The sequence below is a fragment of the Hypanus sabinus genome, chromosome X1 (genome assembly GCF_030144855.1).
Source record: "Hypanus sabinus isolate sHypSab1 chromosome X1, sHypSab1.hap1, whole genome shotgun sequence".
Lineage (NCBI taxonomy): Eukaryota > Metazoa > Chordata > Chondrichthyes > Myliobatiformes > Dasyatidae > Hypanus > Hypanus sabinus.
This window is the reverse complement of record NC_082738.1, coordinates 51187449-51201401: the sequence shown is the minus strand read 5'-3', so window position 1 is coordinate 51201401 and position 13953 is coordinate 51187449. Positions and strand designations below refer to the sequence as shown.

At 39.5% G+C, this 13953-nt stretch overlaps 1 protein-coding gene across 1 annotated transcript in view; it reads right to left on the bottom strand.

Moving 5' to 3' along the window:
• The window catches only part of samd14 (sterile alpha motif domain containing 14), a 160710-nt gene that overhangs the window by 70710 nt on the left and 76047 nt on the right, over positions 1-13953 (bottom strand). Inside the window, exons 3-5 of the mRNA XM_059956595.1 lie at positions 10928-11085; positions 8558-8894; positions 5079-5166 (exon numbers count right to left, since the gene is read on the bottom strand). Of these exons, the coding sequence (XP_059812578.1) occupies positions 5079-5166; positions 8558-8894; positions 10928-11085 (583 nt within the window). The remainder of the gene's footprint in view (positions 1-5078; positions 5167-8557; positions 8895-10927; positions 11086-13953) is intronic.

The window sequence follows — 13953 nt, the reverse complement described above, 5'->3', positions numbered from 1 at the left end:
TGAGTCACCCCAGCAACAACCTGTTCCAGCTGCTACCATCTGGGAAATGGTACCGCAGCATAAAAGCCAGGACCAACAGGCTCCGGGTCAGCTTCTTCCATCAGGCCATCAGACTGATTAATTCATGCTGACATAACTGTATTTCTATGTTATATTGACTGTCTGTTGTAGATACTATTTATTACAAATTACTACAAATTGCACATTGCACATATAGACAGAGATGTAATGTAAAGATTTTTACTAATGTATATGAAGGATATAAGTAATAAAGTCAATTCAATTCAAGAATATGGAAAAATTATAGTGTCCAGATGTGCAAAGCTGACAGAGACCTATCCACACAGACTCAAGGCTGTAATTGCTGCCAAAGGTGCATCTGCTAAATACTACTTATGCAATCAATTATTTTGAATTTTATATTTGGATTTAATTTAGATCACTTTGTAGAGATCTGTTTTCACTTTGACACAAGAGAATCTTTTTCTGTTGACCATTGTAAAAAAAAGCCAAATTTTTATTGGCTTTGTGGAACAGTCAATATTCCAAGCCTATACGGGTATCCGTCCCCCACTTTTCCTTCAGGACATTGATGACTGCATTGGCGCTGCTTCCTGAATAAATGCTGAGCTCGTCGACTTCATTAACTTTGCCTCCAACTTTCACCCTGCCCTCAAATTAACCTGGTCCATTTCCGACACCTCCCGTCCCTTTCCTGATCTTTCTGTTTCTATCCCTGGAGATGGCTTATCTACTGATATCTATATATACGGACTATACATATATATATATACGGACTCTCACAGCTACCTGGACTATTCCTCTTGCCACCCTGTCTCTTGCAAAAATGCCATCTCCTTCTCGCAATTCCTCCGTCTCCGCCGCATCTACTCTCAGGATGAGGCTTTTCTATCCAGGACGAAGGAGATATCTTCCTTTTTTAAAGAAAGGGGCTTCCTTTCCTCCACCATCAACTCTGCTCTCAAGTGCGTCTCTCCCATTTCACGCACATCCGCTATCACCCCATCCTCTTGCCACCCCGCTCGGGCTAGGGTTCCCTTTGTCCTCACCTACCACCCCAACAGCCTCTGGGTCCAACATATAATTCTCCGTAACTTCCGTCAGCTCCAAAGGGATCCCACTACCAAAGCATATCTTTCCCCACCCCCTTTCTGCTTTCCGCAGGGATCGCTCCCTACGTGACTCCCTTGTCCATTCGTTCCCCCCATCCCTTCCCAACGATCTCTCTCCTGGCACTTATCCTTGCAAGTGGAACAAGTGCTACACCTGCCTTTACACTTCCTCCCTCATCACCATTCAGGGCCCCAGACAGTCCTTCCAGGTGAGGCCACACTTCACCTGTGAGTCGGTTGGTGTGGTATACTGCGTCTGGTGCTCCCGGTGCGGCCTTCCATATATTGGTGAGACCCGACGCAGACTGGGAGACCATTTTGCTGAACTCCTACACTCTGGCTGCCAGAGAAAGCAGGATCTCTCAGTGGCCACACATTTTAATTCCACGTCCCGTTCCCATTCTGATATGTCTATCCATGGCCTCCTCTACTGTCAAGATGAAGCCACACTCAAGTTGGAGGAACAACACCTTATATACCGGCTGGGTAGCCTCCAACCTGATGGCATGAACATTGATTTCTCTGACTTCCGTTAATGCCCCCTCCCCTTCTTACCCCATCCCTTATTTATTTATTTATCCCCCCCCCTTTTCTTCTTCTTTTTTCTGACCCTCTCACAATCACACCTTGCCTGCTCTCCATCTTCCTCTGGTGCTCCCCTCCCCCTTTCTTTCTCCCGAGGCCTCCTGTCCCATGATCCTTTCCCTTCTCCAGCTCTGTATCCCTTTTGCCAATCAACTTTCCAGCTCTTAGCTTCACCCATCCCCTTCCTGTCTTCTCCTATCATTTCAGATTTCCCCCTCCCCCTCCCACTTTCAAATCTCTTACTATCTTTTCTTTCCGTTAGTCCTGACGAAGGGTCTCGGCCTGAAATGTCAACAGTGCTTCTTCCCATAGATGCTGCCTGGCCTGCTGTGTTCCACCAGCATTTTGTGTTTGTTGGTTGAATTTCCAGCATCTGCAGATTTCCTCATGTTTGCCAAATTAAATTCACTGTGATTCAATTTTGTAAGACAATAAAAGACGAAAACTTCCGAGGGGGTGAATACTTTTTATAGGCACTGTACTTCATTGTCTATTTTGCCTGTGAATAATCAGTTTTTCTTACAATATGCATTAGTGGGACAGACATATTGTATACCAAGTGATGGGAAAGGAGGAGTTTGGATTTCACTTACTAATCATCTACTTATGCTATTAAATGGAAAGGATCTACAAAGGGAGTAACTTTAGCTTCCTGTCATCAAAAAGGCAAATATTGGCTTTGTACAAAGGATTTAGTTAAGAATGCATTGACAGATTGTGGATTTGTTTCTTATGATTATTCTCTATCTACTTTGCCTGTCAAGAACAGGACATTCCTGAAATTTGTTTGGTGAATAACACTTATTACATTGCTACCTCAAGAACACATTATAAGAAAGGATCATTAACTTGCAACTTACGGTTTCCAGTGTTTCGAGGGACTTAGATTTAGCTGGGCAAATATTACCCAAACCTGGTGTAAAACCACTTATCATCTGGATATATATATTAATGATACTGCTGAGGGCTTAACTACTGCTCTTGCACCTATCTTTCATTTTATGGCACAGTGGAATAGAGATATTTATCATAGTGAAGTTAAACAATGGGATGAATTATCCAAGACTATTAAAGATCATGCAGATTTAGCTAAAGATGTTCTGCAGAATCCATCACCTTTTGGAGTAAAGTTTGGAACACGGGTTTAAACGTTAATGTATATCCTAGGATGTGTATTATTTCACGTTATTATTGTTCTGCTATTTGTTCCAATGGTTATCCAATGTATTTTCCAAAGTGTTTTTGATGGCAACTTAAACAATTTAAGTGTTTGTGCACTAGATACCATTCCAGATCTCTTTTTGGTGATTTTGTCTGATTTCATACCATGACGTTGTCTTTAAGTATTATTAATTGCTGTTAAATGCCTTGATATATAGTGTGAAATTAGATACATTTATATCTTGTTTCTTTATGCTTTTGGACTGATTTTTTAAAAACTTTTAAAAATATTAAAAAAAAATGCCAATGTTTTGATATTGTTTTAGCTGTGTTTATAGTTGATGGTATTTTGTTAGTTTTTTTTATCAGTATTATTTGATGTAGTCATGAATGCTGGTGCTCCTTGTGTACTGTATTCAACCAGACGTACAAACGTTAGTATGATCTCCAGAATTTTAAGTGGATCAAAAGGGTGGAGATGCTTGCCATAGAGAAGTTAAAATATGGAAGAAAACATCAAACTTGAATGAGTCAAGGAGAGTAGAAGTAGACAAAACCAATGTCTTTGTTCTTGTTATGAGGTCGAAGGAATGGAGGGTGCCATTTTGTGAAGATGCCCTGCACCCTCCATTTTGTCAACTGGTTTTGCTTGGTTGGATCAGTGTTTTAAAGCAAACACAATGATGCTCCAGGAAATCTGCTGGACTAGGGATAATTTCCAAATAAGAAGTTATTTGTGAGGTGCTCTTTGGTTAGATATAACAAGCAGGTTTGTGATTGGTGGGGCCTGTGTTTGCCCTGAGTGAATCCAGCTGGTTGCTGGTTTGGTAACTAATTCAGAACAAAGACCCATAAATTACCAGTTGTCACTTACAGAAGAGGACAATAAATAGATGCTGGCTTGGAGTAGAGCCAAAAAGAAGGTGTTAAAGGTCCGTCAGATGACTCATAGCCAATAACACTGAAATGCAACATTTGAACTGGTAAGGAGTGAATATAAAAGCAAAGGCTTTAAATGCAAAATAGTGATAATAGTGATTCACCATCACAAGAGAGAACCCACATACTAGGGGCTGGGAGAAGAAGGATCAATCATCTGGCCAATGGGAGGTCCCCTATTTCGGTGTTATAAATTAGAAAAGTGGTCTGAGTGAGTATTGGTACAATAGAATTCATGTTTTGATTATTTGCAAGGTGTCAACATAGTTATTTGATGTTTGGGCAGAGACAATAAAGTGTGAGCTTCAATAAGTGAGTACCTAATTATACTATATCACTCTTATTGGATAGGGCACACCATCTGGATGTCCCACAGCAGAGACCAGAAAGAAACAATTTATTTCAAGCTCTGCCATTGAAAGGAATTATCGGAAGGGCATAGGAAAAAGATTCAAGGATGTGTTCAAGGTTCCATGATAAAGTGGAGCAATCACACTGGCTCTTGAGAATCCCTCACTGATGTTTGTCAAAGTAGTGAAGGAGCAATGAGAACCTGCAATCCATGCACTGGTGGCACATGGATATACTGTGTTAATATCAGGAGGGGACCAAACTCACAAACCACCCACCCTAAAAGGAAGAGTCCACAATTCCCATACTTAACTCCCATCAATTTCACAACTTCAGTGGACAGTAAAATGCACAGTAGACACAAGGCAAATAATCCTTAGTTTTCAGTTTAGTTGATTGCCAATCAAATTCCGCATTTACAGTGTAGAAATAATCTTTAACCTGAGGAATGCTGAAGAAGAATAAATTAATTGTTAAATTATCAGCTTAAAAATCTAGTGCTATTATGGTGACCATAAAACTCCTAAATGATTGTTTTAAAAACTACTAATTCACAAAAGGAATCTACCATCATTTGGACTTTATGTGACTCCAGACCCACACATTGCTGTTGATTCTTGAATGCTTACTGTAATGCTCTACCAAGGCATTCAGTTAGAAAGAGGTTAATTTTGTCAGTGATACTTATACTCTATGAATAAATAAGAAAGGGCACGGTAAAAAATGAGACTCCAAACATTGTCTTAAAAAATGGCTATTGAACAAATCAGTGAGGTGAATGTTGTCTTTTTGTCTGCCACTTAAATTGTAAATTGCTGAATTAATATACATTTAGTCTTTTTGTCAACACCTTTCTTGTGGTTAATATAAAAATAATATTAATTTAATTTCAAAAATATCCACACTTACCCAAGGTCCAAAAACTTCCTTCTTGCCTTTCTATCCAGCCCAACTATGGGACTTGCTGGTTCTGCTGGACTTGTTTCCTTGCTTCCTTCTGAAAGTAGGGTGCAAATAAGCAAGTAAACATTAGAGCAGTGTTTCTACATTGTGAGTTCATTGTTAGTATGCCTTCCCCAACTACTGCCCAAATTATAACTATCTACTTCTTGCTTCAACAGCCATGAATATGTAACAACCTTGTGAGATTGTGAGCACTTCCTGATTTATGTCAACTCAACTATAAATTACTATAAACCCATCTCACGCTAGAATTAATCAGCTGGGACAATATATCAATATACCAAGACAGTACATATAATTGGTAATTATTTTGGCCTTATTTATATTCTTACTTAATTAATGCTGAGGCACTGCAATGTTTATAATTAAAATTGTGTGCAGTTGCCATCTCACCTTTACTCATTGAACCTTAGCTTCAAATGTAGAAGCACCATCAAAGAAAGATGTGGTTGCAGTTGCTTTCAAACTTCTTTCTCTGCAAAACCTCAGAAGAATTGAGTTTCAAAAGTGGATGAGATTAATTGGAAAGATATGTCAATCCTCCCAAAAGACTAGCAAGACAAATGTATGCTAGTTCTGATGAAATATCATCAACCTGAAATGGATTAACTCTATCTCTCTTCCCACAGATGCTACCTGACCTGCTGATTATTTCCAGTATTTTTGTTTCTTATTCAGATTTCCAATATCTGTAGGTTCTTTTCCCTTTGTACAAATAGATGATTGACTTTAAAACGGTTAATATTGAGAGAAGCCTCCAACAGAATGTTCAATTATGACCCCAAACTTGAACTTTTCAGGGAAGGGGCAACATCAGTTGTCAGCAAAGATATCTTTTACAACCAAAACATGTAGCCATGGGCATCAAAGAACACATTCAGTGTGAGTGTCAACTTTGATGGTTATTCAAAATTAGATAGATGATTGTTACTACCATCAATGTCCCAGATCAATAAACATATATATTTCATGGCTATTATTTTTGATCTTCATCACAGAATTTGTCCTTTTAGCTCTAACTTATATAGGTCATGTTGTGAGATTTCTTTTTCCCTCTCTAACTTCCGTCATTCATCTATTATTAGTGCAAAAGTATAATTTCAACTGGTTAACCTCAGTCTAAGTGAAACAATACAGATTGCAGAACTCAGAAATAATGTCAGGAAATATTAGAAACACTTATCATTTTCTACTCATGGTCTCCACTCTATTACAAACATTCCTTCTGTTCTCCTCACCCCTCTTCCTTTGCAACTTAATACACCTGATTTCTTATTCCTCCAGTTCTGATGATGGGCCATTAAATTGAGACCTTACTTTTACGTCTCAATCTGTAGTTGCTTACAGAGATTCTGAGTATCTTCGGCATTTTCTGTTTTTACCCCCAAATGGAATCACCGAGTTATAATGGGGAGTATAAGCCCTAGTGGTTTAACTCCGCCTGAGGCACCAAGGCCAATTGTAATATTCCTCTGCTATCACAGCTGAGCAGCTAATTCACTCAAGGCTTAATTCACAGCCATATGGAGTTGTGCCTTAGGCCTGTTTGCAAAGATCACATTTGTTTTTTATTTGTTATTTTCTCTCTTACTCCCAGATGTATTTCAAATCCTATCCAAAGGAAACTCCACAATTGTACAGCCATAAACCTTACTGCAAAACTTCTCTCCTGACCCAAGGCATGGGGAAAATAATTTGTCTTGGATGGTTATCAATAAACTACTGTAATGGTGCCTGATGCTGTCCACATCTGCACACCTGGGTCTACTGAAAATGAATCCAGTTAATTGTTACAACATTTAACACTGGCAGCCGAAGATGAATTTCTCCCTCTGATCCTATGCCTTTTTTATTCCGTTCATTGTAATTATTATCAAACAAACATTTGTAGCAATTTGAACATGTGTGAGCAAATACTCATTCTTCTTGGAAATTAGATTTTGAAGCTCAATATCATGGTGCACCAAACAATTCAATTTCTGAAAGGAAATTCGATTTACAAAAGCTTGAAGCCTTCAGTAATTACCAAGTACTTTTTTTCTTTTTTGACTAAAGATTTCTTGAGACCCACAATCACAGACCATTCCAGCTGGCCTGTGACTGCCAGCAAAGCCAAGGCGAGTCTTGGAACAGAAAAGCTGCTGGCATATTTTTGATCTCGAAACTACCAAATAATCAGCTGTCCCTAAGGCTTTGACCGTTGGCTTCTGCTAAATTTGGGAGATGGTAACTCCTGTAAACCAGAGGTAAGCCACAAACAAAAAGGTCAGCTGTACTCAGCTGTCATCCCATATATTGCAGACATTTAGGATAGACTGTGCAACACAAAATCATTATCCAAGTTTCATTAGTATGTTTCAGATGATGTTCTAATATGAAACAAAGAAACCCGAGAGAAAAATGCTTGAATGTTTATGTTCTGCTTAGATCTACAGTAGATATTGGTACAATTCAAACACAAATACTGCAGCTATCTCCTTGCACTGTGAATATCTGAATCTCTCTGCTACATGATGAGAAATGAGATGGCCAGTGAATGGGAGCCATTCAGGGATGAGACGATTTATTCAGTTTACAAGCAAAAATCATATTCTTTTGAGTCTCTTAAATATTTATAGGCATAAAGGTGTCCATTTTAAAAATGTTTATCCATGTTATGTTGAAGGGATCATTTTAAAGTAGCTCTGTCTCCAGATAGGGGAGAGCAATCTGCTTTGTATTACATTTCATTGACTTGATTCTGAGGTATATTAGTTTGGTGCTGCCACCCAAAGGCTTTATGGGGAAGCAGCATAGTCTAGGGACCTGTGGCCACAAGACAGAGGGATTGGGTCCTGCATACCAGCTTCTCTAATGTTTCACAGGTGCATTGTTTTTGGAGGAAACAAGAGAGGTAATACATCGTAAGAGAATACAGTCGATATCAAGAAAGACATGTTCCCTTTGTGTTAAGTTATTGTATTAAGAATAAAGAATAATTTTTGGAAAAAAATGTTATGGTACAGAATCATCATTGTACCTTCCTTTTCAGATTCCTAGCAGATTAAAAGAGCCTCCAAAAATCTCCAAAAAACACTTTGCCAAAGTGTTCACATATAGACTTATTTCTGGACAGATGGGTGACCTTTGTGGCTGTTCTAAATGCAGACACTAGGAGGCAGCTCCAAGTATCTCAGGCTTTCTGGAGTATGTAATGATCTATGCCAAGGACAACCCTTGCTAAGAAAATGGGATCTATAGAGTAAACCTCCATCCAAGCCCACTATGGTTCTGCATTTAGGAGTAATATTCTAGGCCGCCTCTATAATTTATATGGTAAATTTTGCTTGTATTGCTTGGCTGATGTTTCGCAGAAAGCGGAGTCCATAAATAAAGAAAAAGGATCCCATTACGGGATAAATAATTACAAAATTGAGTAACATTACCTTCACTGTGCTTTTCTGTTTTCCTCTCCCTCCTCATGTGAACTGGAGAGGTGTCAGAGCTGTGGCAGGATTTGGAAGGGGAACTTGTAGGTGTTAGGCCCAAGGCTTCCTGGGAGGAAGTGTTAGTCAGAGTCTGGTAACGTGCCATCGCCATCGATGCCTGCTCTTCCTCTTCAAATGTCCTCCTCACAATGTTGACATCAAATGAGAAGGAGGCAGCCCGCTGGGAGGGTGATGCTGAAGAAATGACGGATTCTGAGGACGGAGAGGAGCCTCGGAGAGAGGAATGTAATGGAGATCTCATATTGTGTAGTGGGCTTCCATAGCTATCTGATACCTGAAATTATCAAAGACAAACCAGAAAGGATCTATGAGAAAATTGTAATCCAACTGGCCAATATGACAAGATGAGGTTATAATTCTACATGATACCCATTTAATGATTCTACCTACAATTTACCTCATTATCTCAATTTTTCTATAACTTTGGTTGACATTTTTTCCCCATTGCCTTCTCTCTCCTGAAGATCTTGACCTCACTGAGATGTGATTCCCACCCACACAAGCAGCCATTATAGAGTTATAGAGTTTTACAGCACAGAAACAGGCTGTTTGGCCTAACTCACCCATGTTGCCCAAGATCTCTATCTGAGCTAGTCTCATTTGCCTGAGTTTGGCCTATATCACTCTAAATCTTTTCTATCAATGTGTGTATCCAAGTGTCTTTAAGTGTTTTAATTGTACCCACCTCTATAATTAGATCTGTCCACACATCACCCTGTGTGCAAAGAAACTTGCCTCTCAGTTCTCTTTCAAATCCTTCTCCTCACCTTAAATCTATGTCCCTTAGTTTTACACTACCCGACCCTGGGAAAAACTGTGACCATCCACCTTATCTCCACCCTTCAGATTTCATATAGTCCAAGTGGTCACCTCCTCAGCCTCCTGTACTCCGGGGAAAAAGGTTTCAGCCGAACCAATCTTTCCTGAACCTTTCTTCATCTACATTTCATTACTTAAGCCCAAGTAATAAAAACAAAGAGAACGGATTCTGGGGCAGCACAGTAGTGGGTCATTATTGCTATAGTCACACAGCTCCAGTGATCATAGTTCAATCCTGACATTGGGTGTTCCTACATCCCAAAGTTGCTATTATTATGGAGATGAGTGGTAAGAAAGTTAAGGTAGTTAAGAAAGATGGTGATGAGAAATAGAACAGATAACAAGGAAGTAAATAAGGAAGATGAGTCCGATGGGAACGCCTTGAGAAGATACAATGGGCTGAATGGCTTCCTTTATCCCCTAAGGAAACATGAGAAAAGAATCTTAGAAACAGAAGTCATCATGCGTGCCAGAGCACTGCTCACCTGTGCACATGCTGGACACAGCATGTACACAGATTATAAGAGCCATAGGATCATAGAGCAAGTAAATGAGACCTTCTTCCCCTCTGCTCTGTGCTGATCAAGATGCCCCATCCACGCTAGTCCCATTGCTAGCATTTTCCCCCTAACCATCCAAACATTTCCAAACTTTGTACCTGTCCAACTATCTTTTAAAAGTTGCTGTTGTACCTTCCTCAACCACTTCCACTGGCAGCTCATTCCACACACCTTCTGTAAAATAGGTACTCTTCAATTAAATTGCTCTCATTAAATATTTGCACCCTCACTTTAAACCTATGACTTTAGTTCTTCATTCTTCTATCCTGGTTTAATAAAGTGTATTCGCTCTCCTTTTACCCCTCATTATTTTGTACACCTTTATAAGATCACTGCACCATCTCCTACACTCCAACGAATAAAGTCCTAGCCTGTTTATCACCCAGACCTGGCAATATCCTTATTTTTTTTCTGCACTCTTTCAAAAATCTTTCTTATTACGGAGCAGTCAAACTTGATCTCCAAGAGTGGCTTCAACAATGTCCTGTACAACCACACCATGATCTCTCAACCTTTATACTCAGGATCCTGATTGATGACAGTTAATGTGATAAAAGCCTTCTTCACCACCCTTGTACCCATGACTCCACTTTCAGCAAACCATGTACTTGAACTCCAAGATCCCTCTGTTCTATAACACTACCCAGGGTCCTGCTGTTCAGCAAGAAAGTCTTGCCTTGATTTGTCTTTTCCAAATTGCAACACCTCACAGTTCATCGAACAGAAACAGAAAATAATGACTAATTATCTCCAGTCACTAGCCAAGGTTTCTGAAACCAATTAAAGTAACTTGCGAATGGTTGTCTGAGTTTAGCTAATTACACAGACATACCAGATACTGAGCTCAACCACAAATTGTTTTAGCTAATGACCCATGCTGGGTGGAGTTGGGGTTACTATCTGTCCAACAGTCAAAACAATGACTTACCCTTCTTTCCAGGCTGTCATCACCTTCTGTGGAGCTTATGCTGTCTCTTAGCCGGGACCTAGAAGGTCGCTGTCGTCTTGCCTTAACAGACAGTTGGGCCCGAGCTTTCTGCAAGCTACTATCAAGTCTTTCTGTTTCTGGTATCACCTCATTAAAATCTGCAGTAATATTAAATATATTAATGCCAGTGAGAACTGTATTAATCATAAGAGAGCATGTAAAACCATCCATGGGGAATTAAACTAAACCCAGTTTATGGAGTGGAGAAGATAATATGAAATTTATAACTACAACCAAAATACTGCTGTAAAGGAAAAGATTATTCATTTTCCATTTGAGTGTCAGGGGGCATCATGTTTTAGTTGCTATGGGACAAGAATGGTAAGTTAAAGATAGTGGGGTAAAGATTTGTCCTTGCTTACTTGTACAAAACATGCAGTATGGTATTTACAGACTGTACATTGTAGATCAGTTCTGGAATTCAGTTCCAATGATTCTAATGAAAATCTCAGATATAGAGGAAAATCTATAGCTTCGCCATTTTTGCTCAATTATTTCAGTAAGTTCAAACGCACATAAAACTTAATTATTCTACATGTCTAATAAGAATTAGCAGACAAAAAAAAAACATTAATGCAGATGAATCTTAGGGTGCATCTCCATAATTTCCAAAACGTTCCATGGTGGAGGATTACAAATACCTGGGGATACAAATTGACAATAAAAACTGGACTTGTCAAAGAACACTGAGGCTGTCTACAAGAAGGGTCAGAGCCATCTCTATTTCCTGAGGAGACTGAGGTCCTTTAACATCTGCTGGACAATGTTGAGGATGTTCTACGAGTCTGTGGTGGCCAGTGTTATCATGTTTGCTGTTGTGTGCTGGGGCAGCAGGCTGAGGGTAGCAGACTCCAACAGAATCAACAAACTCATTTGTAAGGCCGGTGATGTTGTGGGGGTGGAACTGGACGCTCTAGCAGTGGTGTCTGAAAAGAGGATGCTGTCCAAGTTGCATGCCATCTTGGACAATGTCTCCCATCCACTCCATAATGTACTGGTTAGGCACAGGAGTACATTCATTCCACCGAGATGCAACACTAAGCGTCATAGGAAGTCATTCCTGCCTGGGGCCATCAAACTTTACAACTCCCCCCTTGGAGTGTCAGACACCCTGAGCCAATAGGCTGGTCCTAGACTTATTTCCACTTGGCATAATTTACTTATTATTATTTAATTATTTATGGTTTTATATTGCTATATTTCTACACTATTCTTGGTTGGTACGACTGTAACGAAACCCAATTTCCCTCGGGATCAATAAAGTATGTCTGTCTATCAAAAAGTGGGAACACCAGTGATTAGGGTGGTAAAGTGCTCACTTGCCTTCATTGGTTGGGACATTGAGTATAAAAGTAGGCATGCCATGATGCAGCTGTGTAACAGTATGGTTAGAATATAACAGAAGGCTTTATAAAACATTGGTTAGACCGGATTTTGAGTATTGTCTACAGATTTAGGGACCCACATAGAGGGTCCAGAGGAGTTTTATGAAAATGGTACTAGGAATGAAATAGTTAACATATGAGGAGTATTTGATGGCACTGGTCCTGTACTCACTGCAGTTTAGGTTGGGAGTGATCTCACTTATTGAAACCTGCTGAATATTGAACAGTCCTAGATAGAATGAACATGGGGAGGACGTTTCCAATAGTCGGAGAGCCTAGAACCAGAGGGCACAAACTCAGAGTTTAAGGACGTCCCTTAAAAACTGAGATGAGGAGTTGCTTCAGTCACAGGGTGATGAATCTGTGGAATTCGTTGCCACAGACAGTTGAGAGGGCCAAGTCACTAGGTGTACTTAAAGTGGAGGTTGATAGGTTCTTGATTAATAAGGCTGTCAAAGGTTATGGGAAGAAGGCAGGAGAAAAGGATTGAGAGGGATAACAAATTAGCCCTGATTTTCTGGTGGAACAGACTCTATGGGCTAAATGGCCTAAATTCTGCTCCAATGTCTTATGTTATCATGTCCACTTTGGAGTATAGTGTGTAGTTTTGGTTGGCACACTATAGGAAGGATGTGGAGGCTTTGGAGAAGAGGCTCTCCAGAATGTTGCCTGGATTGGAGTATATTAGCTATCAGGAGAGCTTGGATTGTTTTCTCTGGAGCATCAGAGGTTGAGGGATGAGCTGATAAAGGTATATAAAATTATGTGAAAGGCTTGATAGAACAGATAGCCAAAGTCTTTATTGTTCCTGGGTGGAAAATACAATGTGGTGGTATTTTAACTGAAGCATCATAGCAAGCCATTCAATTCATGGGAAATGAAGATGAGCAATAAACTCCAGCTTTGCCAACCATTCTGGTCTTGAAAATAACTCACATAGAGTTAAACTGAATAAAGTCATCTTGTTGGTGTTGCCTGCTTCTTCAGAACAAACAAGTAAAAATTTCCAGTGCAATGTTACTCAGTTTTCACTTGGAATTCCCCATACTGATTAAGACGACTCATTGATGTTTGGTCAAAGTTCAAATTTCCAAGTGTATTTATTCTCAAAATACGTATTTGTATCCATACAGTATACTATCTTGAGATTCATTTTCTTGCAAAGAAATACAACAGAATTTACAAAAAAAATATACATGAACAGACAAAGACTGACAAACAAGTTCTTTGCAAAAGACAAACTGTGCAAATAAAAAAATAATACCGCAAATATGAATTGTAAAGAGTCCTTGAATGTGAGTCTGTAGGTTATTCTATCAGTTCAGAGTAGTGGTGAATTAAGCTGACTCAGGACCCTGATGACTGTAGGGTTCCTGAACCTGTTGGTGCAAGACCTCCTGCCTGATGGTCACAGGTTCCAGAAACCCTGTAGGGGATACCATAGTGGAAGGGATTTCAAATCACATAAAATTTCTGTGATAAAGTCCCTTAAAAATATTTGGAAAAATACAATATATTCTAAAAGAAGCTAAAAGGTTCTTACAACAAACCAAGATGCATTAAAAAACACCCGGTATAAAT